Here is a 15,740-nt window from a genome sequence, read left to right on the forward strand (position 1 = left end):
AAAACCCTACCAAAAAATGTCCCAACCGTCTGATAGGAAAAACAGGCTCTGAAGTCGCTAGGACTTCAAAAAGACTATATCAGCACTCAGGTAAATTCTGAAGACAGAGCAAAGAGACAAACTGATCAGAGACAAAAATGGATCTCAGCACCCCCCCGACAGGGGTTGGCTGAACTCCAAAAAACAAGGTAAACAAAACAAAACTAATAAGTTCAATAGCAGAGCAAAAACTTATCTTTGGGAAGCAGGAATCAGACTGGTCTCCAAGAATCCAGCAGAGAAATCACCAGCGACTCAGAAGGGCGTCAGCTGCCTTATATCCAGTCGGAAGTTCATCTATCAGATCAGGTGTTTGGTAATCAGCCTCACTACCTTCCTTCATCAGAAGAGGGAGTAGATCAGACATCGACGGTGAAGGGGAAAATGAACTCACAACACCCTTCCATCTCTACGATTCTATGATTCTAATCTCCAAAAGTGGGTCACTTGTGTGAGGTTTCTCCTGCTTTGTCATAACAAGGACTCTACAAATGTGACACGGAATTCACAATCTGTTCTGCAAAACTGGCACTACAAAATTCAAATAGCACTCTTTCCCATTCAGAGGTCTGCCATGGACCCAAACACCAGTTTTTGTGCATATAGCAGGTATTGCATCCACATATGGGGAGATGCTGCATAATACAATTTAAGGTCCATTTTCTACTACTAGTCCAAATGCAAATTTTCCAGTTAAAGCAATATTATAGTGTAAAAATTAAATTTACATTTTTTTAATTCAATTTCACTTTATTCCTGTGTAGTACTTGAAGGATTAAAAAATTTCCTAACAGCAGTTAAAAAGTAATTTAAGAGGTGCAGTTGCAAAAAGGGTATAATTCTACGGGTTTCCAAATATCAGCCCCTCAAAGACCCTTCAAAATGGTATAAGTCTGTAAAAAGTAGGTTTTGTAAATTTCCTTGAGAATAATGAAAAATTGCTGCTACATTTTAGCCCTACTAAAAGTGGCATAATGTCAATGGCGTCAGACCATACAGCCATTATGGGTGATGTAAGGGTGGTGTGAGATCAGTGGCCCAAGGTCATCTAACCCCTTAATGGGAATCTGTCACCCTTGTATTGCCCTATCAGCTGCCAGCATAGACATCGGGGGCTTATCTACAGCATTCAGTAATGCTGTAGATAAGTCCCCGATGTAACCTGAAAGAGAAGAAAAACAAGTTATATTATACTCACCGAGGTGGGCGGTCCCGTCCGATGGGTGTTGCAATCCGGTCCGGCGCCTCCCTTCTTCATGCGATGACGTCCTCTTCTGCCGTCCTGAAATGGCTCCGGCGCAGGCGCATTGCTCTCCCGACGCCTGCGCACTGCAGGACTCTGCTCTGCCCTCAACAGGGCAGAGCAGTGCGCCTGCACCGAAGCCATTACAGGACGGGAGAAGAGGAAGTCATCGCATGAAGAAGGGAGGCGCCAGACCGTAACACCCATCGGACCGGACCGCCCACCTCGGTGAGTATAATATAACGTGTTTTTCTTCTCTTTCAGGTTACATCGGGGGCTTATCTACAGCATTACAGAATGCTGTAGATAAGCCCCCGATGTCTATGCCGGCAGCTAATAGGCCAAAAAAAAGGGTGACAGATTCCCTTTAAGAACATCAGTTACTTATTCAAATCATCAAAATCGACTGTCTGCCAACTTTGATGCCAGTTCTCATGCCCAGAACCCATTTGGGTAAGGCTGGAGTGACCTGAATTTCATGCAGGCCATCAATATGCATGTAATAATCAGTGGCCCAAAGTCATTTAAACTCTTAAAATCACCACTTATTCAAATCTGTGAAAATGGGCTGTTGGCCCTCTTTGATGCCAATTCTGATGCCCAGAACCCATTTGGGCCAGGCTGGAGGGACCTGGTTTTGATGTGGGGCTCTGTTCTATATGTCTGCAGTGCGATATCCGTGGCCCTAAGTCATTTAACCCCTTCATTAACGCTCTTTGTTGCCCACTTTGATGCCCATTTTTGTGCCAGTTCTATAGTTTTTGTAGCTGTTTTTAAGTGTACTCACATCAGGTCGCCTCACTGCATTGTGTGTTATTATTGTGATGATTATTTTTTGTTAAACCTATAAAAAAAAACAGGAAAGAAAAAAATTGCCGAATAAGAAACTGACAAATAAGAAACCAACTTCAGCCTCGTGTGCAACCAATTTTAAGTTGATGGTGCCAGCAATTTTGTCCGGCCTATTTTTGGGGGGTTTTGCGTGAAATTTTGTCCAATTGACTTAAATTTTCTGTTTCTTTTATGTGTTGTTCCAATACACAGGAAGGAGATAAACTTATGTGTAAGAAAATAAGTGTCTGGGAGAACAATTTCAAGGGTGGCAATACTTTAGGCCATGACTGAGGATGTTGTATTACAATGGCAGACTTGTGCAAATCATTCCTCTATTTTGTGGTGATTATTTTCTACGGTTAGATAGATGGTATATTAGTGCCATCTGCATTTTTGACGTGAAGTGTGTTCTGGTAAAACCTTCCGACATCTTTCTGGTCTCCTATTATCTCTTCTTGATATATATTTATATCTACACAGCAGATTGGACCGAGATGAGCAGCGCTGCTTAAGTTCATATTTCAGTTTATCCCAGATCACTTCTGTAGTATTCTGTGTCAGCCGCTGCAGAACATCTTAATACGCACCCCAGCTGCTGCAGACCCCTTTTTATGAAAAGCATGAGGCATCTCCTACCAGCCAGTGGTTGGCATAGATGTCTATTGAACTATTTGGAAACGCGGTTCTGCAGCAGCTGAGGTCTGTATTATAAGGAATAGTACGCTCCCACTGATGATGTTGACCACTGAGCTGCGCTTGGAGGTCTCCAGAATTCCCATACATATTGAATGTAGCGGCACCACACGAGCACCGCCTCACTGTAATTGTGTGGTGAGCAGGGGTCTTGGGACCCCTGTTTGAGTGGTTCCAGCTGTGGGGACTTCACATATTACTTATGTCATTAGAGGGGGTCTTAAGGGGGTTGTACCAGTTGTATAAGTGAATCCCTATCATTATGATACCTTATTGATGGCTGGAATCTGTATGATCCCCCGCGAGCTAGTACATGGCTCTGCCAAGCTCGTGCACCTGATCCTCCGCTTCATTCATTGTCTATGGGACGGCAAGAGATGGCGCTTTCCGACAGTCCCAAAGAGAATGAATGGGGCAGAGGTGCACATGCTAAAGTGGAGCAAAAAATATCCTCGACGGCTGCCAGACCAGGAAAATTTTGTGGCCAACATGCACAGAACTTTCCTTTGTTTCGTCGGTTGTTTGTCTCTTGCCAACGCGGTCGTGGTTTTCCCCTTTCCAGATGTTGTAGCCTAATTCAGCATTTTTAAATTTTTGAAATGTTTCAATATTTTTGCGCTGTTGTACTCCAGTACTCTGGCAAAATACGAAATTTATTTTGTTTCTTTTTTTTTTTTTGCGCCATTGAATCAGAACATAAAACTTTTGAAAGGATCTATCTGATCACTTTTTGGTCTTTTGAAGCCCAAATAAAGGTAAAAAGCTAGAAAAAAAAAGACCATCTTTGGAGAATTTGGTGCAAAAAACATCAACGAATACCGCAAGAGAAAAAAACCCGTAGATGATGAATCAGGGCAATTGTATAATTCTGTATTATAGTACAGAATTGCCAAATAAAGCCACTCACGGCAGAATGTAAAAGAACAAACGAACCAGAAATGAAAACGCTCAAAAAGTGCGAAGATATACAATACTTTATTGAAATACAGTAGATGACATCAAATTCTCATATGTTAATGAGATGTTAAGATCTATAGGCCGGACGCAGATCTCAGGGGGCGTTACCAGTGTGAGACATGTAATGACTGACAGTCCGCTCCGCTGATCTACACGGTGCTCTGGAGGCAGATTCTAGTAACAAAAGCGTGGATTTCTCTGGAATAAGACATCGGATCTCAGATACCATGGGATCATATTATTCAGCTTCCTATGACCTGCATGCCCATATAGATGACTTAGCAGGGTTCATCCTACCATCAGATTCCCTTTAACGTGGGAAATTGTATTTGATCATATACATTTTCTTAATGTAGATCTATGAAATCGGACGTAAAAAATGGACGTTGATAAAACTTGTATGATTTTTCAGACGCTCGTCCACACTCCCAGATCTGTCTTGAGGAAAACCACATTGCCATAATTTTCCCAATTAAAGTAGTTGGCGGGAAAAAAAAAATCTAAAACATAAAAAATCTAAAAACATTAAAAATCTGACCAACCTACAACTGTTAGGATATGTTGCCAAATCACAGCAATGCGTGAAGGGGTTATCCTGTGCCGCTCATTTTACTATGCCTATGACGGCGCGACCCCACACATCTACAATGGTAGGTATCACGTAACACTCGTTCACGTGTCTCTGCATCTGTGTGGGGTCGTGGCATCATCGGCACCGCTCACCTGCCCATATGGAAAAAAAATTGTGCCAGAAAACAAAAATCTGCTGCCTTGACTTGTTTTAGTAGTTACTTACATATTTCACATAATAGCATTTCTGAAGCTTCTGTTCTTTGAATTCTGCATTAAGCCATTCCTATGGGAAGTTGATGATTGACAGACGCTTGAAGGCCCAATTAGCACCGTGCGGCATACGGAAAATTGACCTGGATGCTTATCTGCATCCTCGATCTATCAATCATCTATCTTTTCTTCAGTTACAATCTAAACATATATCTCTTTCTTCACCAGAGTCAGGTCTGTCCATTTTTGATTGACCCGTCTTCTCAAGCCACAGAATGGTTGAAGACACATTTGAAGGAGTCTCGTCTGGAAGTCATTAATCAGCAGGTAATCCAGGATGGATGAAGAAGCCCATCTGAACACATCCGAGTCTGGTTTTGGACTCTTGCCTTTGCTTTTGTGTATCATTCTGTGTACAGGATCCATAACTACTAAATGCTATAATTACTGTGTGTATGAGGCCTTGGCCCCTTATTTTCTATTTATTTATTTATTTTTCTTTAAACCCTCTATACAGTTCTAGATAGTGCTACTTTTTATGGTCTTTACTAAGGGTGCGTTGCTCACAGGATCCTCTGGGGCGTGTCCTTAGGCTGTTTTGCATAATAACCCTGAGGGCACTGCCCCCTCGGTAACGCCCATAAATAGTAGCACTAAATAAAAAGGTTCCTTAGCTCTGGAACTGTGTGGAGACTTTAAATTAAAAAAAAAAAAACAGCAAGCAAAAAATGAATACTAAGGGGAGCAGCAGGAATAAACAGCAAAAACTACTCTCGTAAGAGCTGGCGGCATGTCCTCTGTAATGAGGTTGTAATCGCAGCTGGCTGACTGCTTAGTCTGATAAGCCAGTGAGGTGGAGCTGCTGGGGGCGAGGCTGCTATCAGGACATTGTTCCACATAATAAGATATATTGGTCATTTCTATATTTTTGTAACAGGTAAGCTGTAGAACAGAATCTTTTTTTCTAGGCAAAGCGACTCCTTTAATGGGTCCTATGCTACGATCAATCATATTTGCAGCATTGCCAGGGTTGTCCACTTTTGGGCAGCCCCATATTATTCAATTCAAGACCCAATTACAATAAAAGCAGAGTAGATGCTGCCCCTCCAGGAGCGGCACCATGCCCGCGGCACCCCTGTTCCTAGAAGGTGCCGGCTGCAGCCAATGAACGGTCACTAGTCGGCTGCAGTCTTTTCGATTTCATTAGACTAGAAGTTGAAAGTAATTTATAAATTAAGTTAATTAGTTCGGCACGGTGGCTCAGTTCCTAGCGCTGTCCGGTGGCTCAGTGGTTAGCACTGGCGCTTTGCAGCGCTGGAGTCAAATCCCAACTAGGACACCATCTGCAAGGAGTTTGTATGTTCTCCTCGTGTTTGCGCGGGTTTCCTCCGGGTACTCCGGTTTCCTCCCACATTCCTAAAACATACTGATAGGGAATGTAGATTGTGAGCCCCAATGGGGACAGTGATGATAATGTCTGTAAAGCACTGTGGAATTAATGGTGCAATATAAGTAATAAATAAATGATTGATAAAAATTAAAATAAATAATAATAATAATACAGAAGAAAAGGTTTAAACGTAAACTCATAAGTTTCCCTGAAATGAAACAAAAGCAAATTTGTTTAAAAACAGTCATGAATTAATGTAATTGTATAAAATAATCTGAACAGTAATGCAGATTAAAATTTAAATAAACTAAAAAATGAATTAAATTGAAAAAAAAAAAAATCTAAATGATACAGAAAAAGAAGCTTTAAACATAAACTCCATAACTTGAATTGAAAAAAAATAATGCAGACAAAAACGTAAAAAAACCCTCAAAAATGAATTAATTTTGTTTTATTGATCTAAAAATTACTGCAGAAAAAATCTTTAAAAATGAACTCTCACGCTTAAAAATAAATAAATAAATAAATAAAAATAATGGCAAAAAAGAAAAATAGACCATAAACATAAAAACAAGCAAGTAAAAAAAAAGTTTTGACTTCGAGAATAAAGTAGGTAGAAATTGACAAATCTGCTAATTTCTGGGGGCTGAAGAGCTGATAAGGGATGTGTGAGGCCCAGAACGCAGGATGCCGGCAGCAGCGGAAGGGGCATAAAGTAAAGGTTGGATTCACTTATCGGACAGAACTTCTTGATCGATGAGTTTCGTGATGGAAATATTTGGTAGCCCGTTTCCCTATGAGATGACGCGTGCAGAGTTGCCACCATTAGCGTTTAGTTTCCCAGATTTAGGCTGCTTTTACACTTCCCAAGTTTTTGCGGCCCCAATAGATTTCTATGGGCTGCAAAATCGGCCTGCAAAGATTCCACGGTGTGTTGTGTGCTGTACGGCCGTGAGGGCCGAATATACGGCCGTGATGAAAGATTGAGCTTACTCAATCTTTTATACGGCGTACGGACATGGCCCCCATTGTAAATCGATGGGGCCGCAAAAACAAACGGAAGTTTTTTAGTGGCGCAACGTGACTTCCGGTTTTGCGGAACGCCATTTTTCCCCCCCAATACTATTTCCATAGTATTGGAAAAATGAAAAACGGCGATCCGCAAGCTTTTTAGCGGTCCGTTAGTGCGGCAGACCATAAAAAATGCGTCAATACAGCCTGCAAAAACAGGCCGCAAAAACAGCGGTAAGTGTAAAAGTAGCCTTAGAAATCTTTTTCTGCTTTTATTTGATCCATCAGGTGAACGGCTCGCGATCAGCGCTGGGTCTCGCACATTTCCCAGCTTCAGCTTTTTTTTTTGCTCTCTTCTATTCATGCATGTCGGCAATTTACCATCAGCCGCCAGATCACAACGCTGGAACTTATGTTGTGTTTTATGTGCACGCAGGATGCAAACTTCATTACGGCTCTTGAGCTCGCTGTCCGCTTTGGCAAGACACTTATTATCCAGGAGATGGATGGCGTGGAGCCGGTGCTGTATCCATTACTTAGAAAAGATCTTATTGCTCAGGGTAAGTCCACAGCAATGTGAGATCTTTCTGTCACCTCCTGTACCCATTGCTGATAAATAGGGTGAAGCGGAAAGTGTCCCATGATTAATGACAACGATTGTCTATTGAGGCCATCAACATCTGTCTCTCCGCCACTGAAGGACGTCTGCCTGGAAGAATACAGCAGCTCGCTATTGAATGGCTATCTTTTCTTTATTTGACAATGCAATGAGAAACTAACCTTAAAGGGTTTGTATCAGGACAGGGGTTGGAGGAATCTGACCTTTGTGATCTCCACCGAATACTAGGATGGGGTGCAGTGAGTCAGTAGGAAAGGACCGTGTCCCTTTTGCCTCCAGATGACTCCATTCTGCCTAATCCCAGGGCCATGTAGTCAACTATTGACTATAATGTGCCAACTAACCATGGGGCATACCAGTTGGATATTGGCCATTGATAGCATAACCTAGCAGTATGTCAGTGTTTGTCCTGAGATCACTACTTTTAACCAATATTTCCATATCAAAACAAAAGGTAACCAGTAAATATAAGTCTTTTGACATATTTCCAAAATGTATAAAAAAACAAACATGAATATGCTCTCCTACCTATCCCCCCGTCCTGGCGAATCCTGACACTGTGCGCACTGTTAGGATTCACAAGTCTGCAGTCACATAGAGTGATTGCAGACTTGTACCCTAAGGCCAGACAACTAATTCAGATTTTGTGTGTATTTGTCACACTGTAACACTCTTCAGTAAGGAAGAGAGGCCTCAAACTGTCCCCTCTCGTGCTCCATGAGGCATGTGACAGAAATGAAAGGTAAACCAGACACAAAGACAAAACAGGAATAACAGAAAACCTCTATCATACAAAAGCACTAACCAACATTAGGGAGGAGGATAGGGACAGGGAGGAATAAACTAAATGGGAACAGGGACCAGGAGATAAACACACACGTACAACAGCAAACCACAGAACCCTACTACAAATACAACTCTAAACTTCAGCTACTCAGCTTTAGCACGCAGCACAGGAGGACGAATCTCCAATTGCAAAGTCAAGCTCCTTTTCAGCACAGCGTCTCCCAAGAGCAAGGAAGCAGAGCTTTCTCAGGCAGGGCAGAGAAGGTCTGGCCAGGTTTTAAAATCAAAAGCAGCTAAAATGGAGCTGCATGTTTCTGACCAGCATAGAAAGGATCATTAACTTCTTCGGCACCAAAGGAAACCAAATCCATTTAATAGGGGATCCAAGCACACAGGCTAAGATTCACAATAAGTAGTATCTTCTACCTGCAGATCTCCCAGGTTGGCGTGACTCCCTCGTGACAGTATTTTGAGAAAGCAGGACTGATAGGCTTTCTCTGTAAGATGACGACATCAGACGTACAGGCCTTCTTTTTCTTTTGCTGGTCTGTTGAAATAGGACTCATGCTGAAATGGGCAGGAAAGCAGGACTCTCACTTTCTTCATGAGGGAGCTGGAAAGCAGGACTCAGGCTTTTTTTTTGAGTTGTGGGCCAAGTAGGACACACAGGCTGAAATGAGTGAGAAAACTGGACTCGCAGGTTTCCTTTACGAGTGAGCAGGGAAGCAGCAAACCTCACATGCCTTCCTTAAAGGACATATGTTACCAGGATTTTGCTACCCCATCTGAGTGCACCATGATGTAAGGGCAGAGACCCTGATTCCAGCAATGTCACTTACTGGGCTGTTTGCAGCAATTTTGATAAAATCACTGTTTTATCTGGCGCAGCTCTACCAGTTCTCTGAATGCTGAGCTGTGTATTACCCTGCCCACAGCACTGATTGGTAGCTTTCTGTGTACACTGAGCATTGGCAGAAAGCGGCCAGTCAGTGGTGGAGTGGGTTAAGCAGAGCTTTTACTAATGACGACTACATGACAGCAGTTTTACTAGTCCTCTAGTGATAATCTCCTGCTGATGGAACTGTGATTAACAGTAAGTGACACATCACTGGAACAAGGTCCCCTATCTTTACATTATGCAGCTTTCAGATTTGATTGCAATAACCTGGGGACAGATTCTCTTTAATGAGTGCGCAGGGAAACAGGACTCACTGGATTTCTAGCATAGATCTCAACTTTAAATAACAGGGAAGATGGACACAAATTGCTGCTTATCGCAGTCTCCATTCAGAGAGAGACCCCAGCATGTCTCTCTCTCAGCTACAATTGACATTTTGGCTGATCACTCACCAGCATCACACTTGACTCTTCTTCATCCAGCAGTCTGACAGACCACAGGAGACTGCCACTCCATTAAGCTACTTCCTGGTACTTATCAAAACCCTACAGGTGTATCTAATCAAGGCCCTGCAGTGCTGGGGTTTAATCCTGTCTTTCCCAGCTATGCTGCAGTCTACATAGAAATATTCTCCTAGTGAAGCCCAGTCATGTTCTCACAAAATATAGTTCCTCTTTCACGGCCTGCACAGTGTCCCCCACACACAGTTTATGCCCCCACACAGTTTATGCCCCTCCACACAGTTTGATCTCTCCTACAGAACCCCCCATTATAGTATGATACCTCCCACAAACAGCTCAACTACATCAATACATCCACAGCTGTGCTGCATCAACACACAACTCTGTTACTTCAACACACACAGCTCTGTCACGTCAACACTCAAAAAACTCTGCTACATCTACACACACAGCTATGCATCATGAACACACAGACACCTTGCCTGTGACCTGCTCCTCATCTCTGCTGCTAAAACACGTGAACTAAGTTGGACACGCAACCCAATGGTCCTGGCAGGACCTTAGGTCTATACATATACTAAACGGTGGAGAAAGGACCTGTCTGCTCCCTGCTCCACCATTATATTGACCTTTATGTGTTTTCAGAGCATGTTGATGCAGCTGAAATTGGTACATACTCCTGACCTCCTGAGACAGATCACCAAATTGTTGACAGTCCTGCTGCATCCAGAACAGTCGGAAGATTTGCATGAGTGGTGGGGGAAACCGGACTCGCAGGCTTCCTTCATGAGTGGGGTGTTGAAGCTGGACACACATCCTTTAGGATACATGGGTGGCAGATAATAATAATAATAATAAATTTTATTTCTATAGCGCCGACATATTCCGCAGCACTTTACATTTTGGAGGGGATTTGTGCAGCCAATAGACATTACAGCATAACAATAATCACATAGATGATAACAGATACCAAGAGGAATGAGGGCCCTGCTCGCAAGCTTACAGTCTATGAGGAAAGAGGTAGACACGAAAGGTGGGTGGTAACAGTTGCCCTGATTGTATGGACCAGCCATAATGTTAAGTGTGTAAAAGTACAAACACAGAGGGCTAATGGATGCATAAAGCATGTGGGAACATGATGCGGGGAACCTGGTTATGGTAAAACTTTTGGCTGTGCCACACAGGGATAGATTAGGTTAATGTGTTGAGGCGATAGGCCAGTCTGAATAAATGCGTTTTCAGGGCACGCTTAAAATTGTGGGGATTGGGACTAATCGTATTGACCTGGGAAGTGCATTCCAAAGAATTGGCGCAGCACGTGTATAGTCTTGGAGACAGGAGTGGGAGGTTCTGATTATTGAGGATGCTAACCTCAGGTCATCAGCAGAACGGAGGGCGCGGGTAGGGTGGTATACTGAAACAAGGGAGGCGATGTAGGGTGGTGCTGAGCCATGGAGGGCTTTGTGGGTGAGGGTAATAAGTTTATACTGAATTCTGGAGTGGATGGGTAGCCAGTGTAATGACTGGCACAAGGTAGAGGCATCGGTGTAACGATTGGTGAGGAATATGATCCTGGCTGCAGCATTCAAGACAGATTGGAGGGGGGAGAGTTTGGTAAGAGGGAGACCGATTAGAAGAGAGTTACAATAGTCGAGACGAGAATGAATAAGAGAAACAGTAAGAGTTTTTGCAGAGTCAAAAGTAAGAAAAGGTCGAATTCTAGAAATGTTTTTGAGGGGCAGATGACAAGAGCGAGCCAGTGATCGAATGTGGGGGGCAAAGGAAAGCTCAGAGTCAAGTATGACCCCAAGACAGCGGGCATGTTGCTGGGGAGTAATAGTGGAACCACACACGGAAATGGCAATGTCGGGTATAGGTACATTAGTAGAGGAAGGAAACACGAGGAGTTCAGTCTTTGACAGGTTCAGTTTCAGATATAGTGAGGACATGATGTTAGACACAGCGTTTAGACAATCGCCGGTGTTTTCTAGAATGGCTGGCGTGATGTCAGGAGAAGAAGCGTATAATTGGGTGTCATCAGCATAGTGATGGTACTGGAAACCAAATCTACTGAATGTTTGACCAATAGGGGCAGTGTACAAAGAGAAGAGGAAGGGACCTAGGACTGATCCTTGAGGAACCCCAACAGTAAGGCCTGTTTCACACATCAGTTTTAGTGTTCAGTAAAAATCCGCTAAAATGGCGGATAGCGAATCCGTTCCTGAAGTGATCACAACGTTTGTCAGCGGACCGTTATTTTAACGGATCCATGAAAGGAAGAATTTTAAAGGAACCGCTGCCTGGGGAAGAAGAGAGAGAGAGAGAGAGAGAGAGAACAGTGTTTAGGGTTAAATTTCCGGCTGAGTGAAGTCTTTCAGCCATGCGCAGTGAGAAGTGCGGATCCTGCCACCCGAAAAAACGTTACATACTCCGTTCGGGCATGTCGGCGGACGTCAAAATTTTGGCGGATCCGCAAAAAACTGATCCAACGGATGGCCATTCGTCAAGATCCGCCGGTAATGCAACTCAATGGGAAAAAAAACGGATCCGCCCAAAAAAATGGCGGATCCGTTTTTTTTGCAAAACGGCAGATTTTGACTGATGGACAAAAAATTATGTGTGAAACAGGCCTAAGGGGAAGGTGAGAGGAGGAGGAACCGGCAAAAGATACAGTAAAGGAGCGGTCAGAGAGATAGGCAGATGCTGGACTCACAGCATTTTCTATACATGGCTACAGAGGCTGGACTCACAACCTTTACTATGCTAGGGTGGCAGAGGCTGGACTCACAGCCTTTACTATACATGGGTGCAGAGGGTGGACTCACAGCCTTTACTATACATGACTGCAGAGGCTGGACTCACAACCTTTACTATACATGGGTGGCAGAGGCTGGACCTGTACTATGCTAGGGTGGCAGAGGCTGGACTCACAGCCTTTACTATACATGACTGCAGAGGCTGGACTCACAACCTTTACTATACATGGGTGGCAGAGGATGGACTTACAGCCTTTACTATACATGGGAGCAGAGGCTGGACTCACAGCCTTTACTCTACATGGGTGGCAGAGGCTGGACTCACAGCCTTTACTATACATGGGTGCAGAGGCTGGACTCACAGCCTTTACTATACATGGGTGCAGAGGCTGGACTCACAGCCTTTACTATACATGGGTGCAGAGGCTGGACTCACAACCTGTACTATGCTAGGGTGGCAGAGGTTGGACTCTCAACACAACCTTTACTATACATGACTGCAGAGGCTGGACTCACAACCTTTACTATACATGGGTGGCAGAGGATGGACTCACAGCCTTTACTATACATGGGTGCTGAGGCTGGACTCACATCCTTTACTATACATGGCTGCAGAGGCTGGACTCACAGCCTTTACTATACATGGGTGGCAGAGGATGGACTTACAGCCTTTACTATACATGGGAGCAGAGGCTGGACTCACAGCCTTTACTATACATGGGTGCAGAGGCTGGACTCACAACCTGTACTATGCTAGGGTGGCAGAGGTTGGACTCACAGCCTTTACTATACATGGCTGCAGAGGCTGGACTCACAGCCTTTACTATACATGGGTGGCAGAGGATGGACTTACAGCCTTTACTATACATGGCTGCAGAGGCTGGACTCACAGCCTTTACTATACATGGGTGCAGAGGCTGGACTCACAACCTGTACTATGCTAGGGTGGCAGAGGTTGGACTCACAGCCTTTACTATACATGGGTGCAGAGGCTGGACTCACAGCCTTTACTATACATGGGTGCAGTGACTGGACTCACAGCCTTTACTATATATGGGTGCAGTGACTGGACTCACAGCCTTTACTATACATTGGTGCAGAGGCTGGACTCACAGCCTTTACTATACATGGGTGCAGAGGCTGGGCTCACAACCTGTACTATGCTAGGGTGGCAGAGGTTGGACTCATAACCTTTACTATACATGACTGCAGAGGCTGGACTCACAACCTTTACTATACATGGGTGGCAGAAGATGGACTCACAGCCTTTACTATACATGGGTGCTGAGTCTGGACTCACAGCCTTTACTATACATGGGTGCTGAGGCTGGACTCACATCCTTTACTATACATGGCTGCAGAGGCTGGACTCACAGCCTTTACTCTACATGGGTGCAGAGGCTGGACTCACAACCTGTACTATGCTAGGGTGGCAGAGGTTGGACTCCCAGCCTTTACTATACATGGGTGCAGAGGCTGGACTCACAGCCTTTACTATACATGGGTGCAGAGGATGGACTTACAGCCTTTACTATACATGGGAGCAGAGGCTTGACTCACAGCCTTTACTCTACATGGGTGGCAGAGGCTGGACTCACAGCCTTTACTATACATGGCTGCAGAGGCTGGACTCACAGCCTTTACTATACATGGGTGCAGTGACTGGACTTGCAGCCTTTAGTATACATGGGTGCAGTGACTGGACTCACAGCCTTTACTATATATGGGTGCAGTGACTGGACTCACAGCCTTTACTATACATGGGTGCAGAGGTTGGACTCACAGCCTTTACTATACATGGGTGCAAAGGCTGGACTCACAGCGTTTACTATACATGGGTGCAGAGGCTGGACTCGCAGCCTTTACTATACATGGGTGGCAGAGGCTGGACTCACAGCCTTTACTATACATGGGTGCAGTGACTGGACTCACAGCCTTTACTATACATGGGTGCAGTGACTGGACTCACAGCCTTTACTATACATGGGTGCAGTGGCTGGACTCACAGCCTTTATTATACATGGGTGGCAGAGGCTGGACTCACAGCGTTTACTATACATGGGTGCAGTGACTGGACTCACAGCCTTTACTATACATGGGTGGCAGAGGCTGGACTCACAGCCTTTACTATACATGGGTGCAGTGACTGGACTCGCAGCCTTTACTATACATGGGTGCAGTGACTGGACTCACAGCCTTTAGTATACATGGGTGCAGTGACTGGACTCACAGCCTTTACTATACATGGGTGCAGTGACTGGAATCACAGCCTTTACTATACATGGGTGGCAGAGGCTGGACTCGCAGGCTTTATCTCTAAGTCTTGGCACCATTTGAAAAGCTTTTTGCCTGAAAATAGTGTAATAATTCCTATGAAACGTTACATCCGTGAGCTCCGCATCGTCCCCTGTATCATTCTTGCACTTTGCTTCGGATTTAGTGGTGACATCAGATATTGACGTATATATGCACAAGGAAGAAATATGCTCTACAATAACCCCTCACAGAGTGTTAAGTGCTAAACACAAAAAAATCCAATTTTATTTTTACAGGCCCCCGATATGTTGTCCAGATTGGGGAGAAAACCATAGACTATAATGAAGAATTCCGCTTATTTCTGGCAACACGAAATCCGAACCCGGTCATACCGCCAGACGCCTCATCCATTGTCACCGAGGTGAATTTTACTACCACAAGTGCTGGATTACGGGGACAGGTGAGGCTTTTGCTGCAGGAGATCATTGGATCTGTACGTGATGGCTATTAATATGAAATCTGGATCACAGACATATACTGAACACCGATATTACATGCCGTTATGATGGGAAGAGTCTGAAATCTGAGGATGCATGTATGAGAGCAAATGAACACAACCCTTGATTTTCCTACCTCGTTACATAATTTTCACTGGGGCCCATGAGCTTTGTGCATCTGTTTGCATCATCCTTGCACTTAAAGGGTTATTCCAAATATAACAAGTCACCCCTATCAACAGTTCTGATTGCTAGAAGTCAGACCACAGAAACTACCAGCCTTCCCAATATCGGGGAGCTGCAGACCTCTTCTTGAATGGAGCAGAGGTGTGCTTGCTCGATCCGCTCTCCATCATTTTTTATGGGACTGAAGGAGAAGGCGAATAACAGCGCTCGACTTTGACACAGCCTCGCTCTCTTAGGACCTCGATCTCAGGATCACTAAGGATCTCAGTGCTCTTATCGCCAGAAATCAGTAAGTTATACCCTGTCCTTTGTATAGGGTATAACTTACTGG

General features: G+C 44.3%; 1 protein-coding gene across 2 annotated transcripts in view; it reads left to right on the forward strand.

Moving 5' to 3' along the window:
- DYNC2H1 (dynein cytoplasmic 2 heavy chain 1) overlaps positions 1–15,740 on the forward strand; it is a 537,791-nt gene that overhangs the window by 241,751 nt on the left and 280,300 nt on the right. For both annotated transcript variants that reach the window (XM_073558365.1, XM_073558366.1), the window contains exons 64-66: positions 4,778–4,876; positions 7,387–7,510; positions 15,023–15,186. In XM_073558365.1, coding sequence (XP_073414466.1) covers positions 4,778–4,876; positions 7,387–7,510; positions 15,023–15,186 — 387 coding nt within the window. The remainder of the gene's footprint in view (positions 1–4,777; positions 4,877–7,386; positions 7,511–15,022; positions 15,187–15,740) is intronic.

This window comes from Dendrobates tinctorius, unplaced genomic scaffold, assembly GCF_039654945.1.
Source record: "Dendrobates tinctorius isolate UK_male_01 unplaced genomic scaffold, ASM3965494v1 ptg000256l, whole genome shotgun sequence".
Lineage (NCBI taxonomy): Eukaryota > Metazoa > Chordata > Amphibia > Anura > Dendrobatidae > Dendrobates > Dendrobates tinctorius.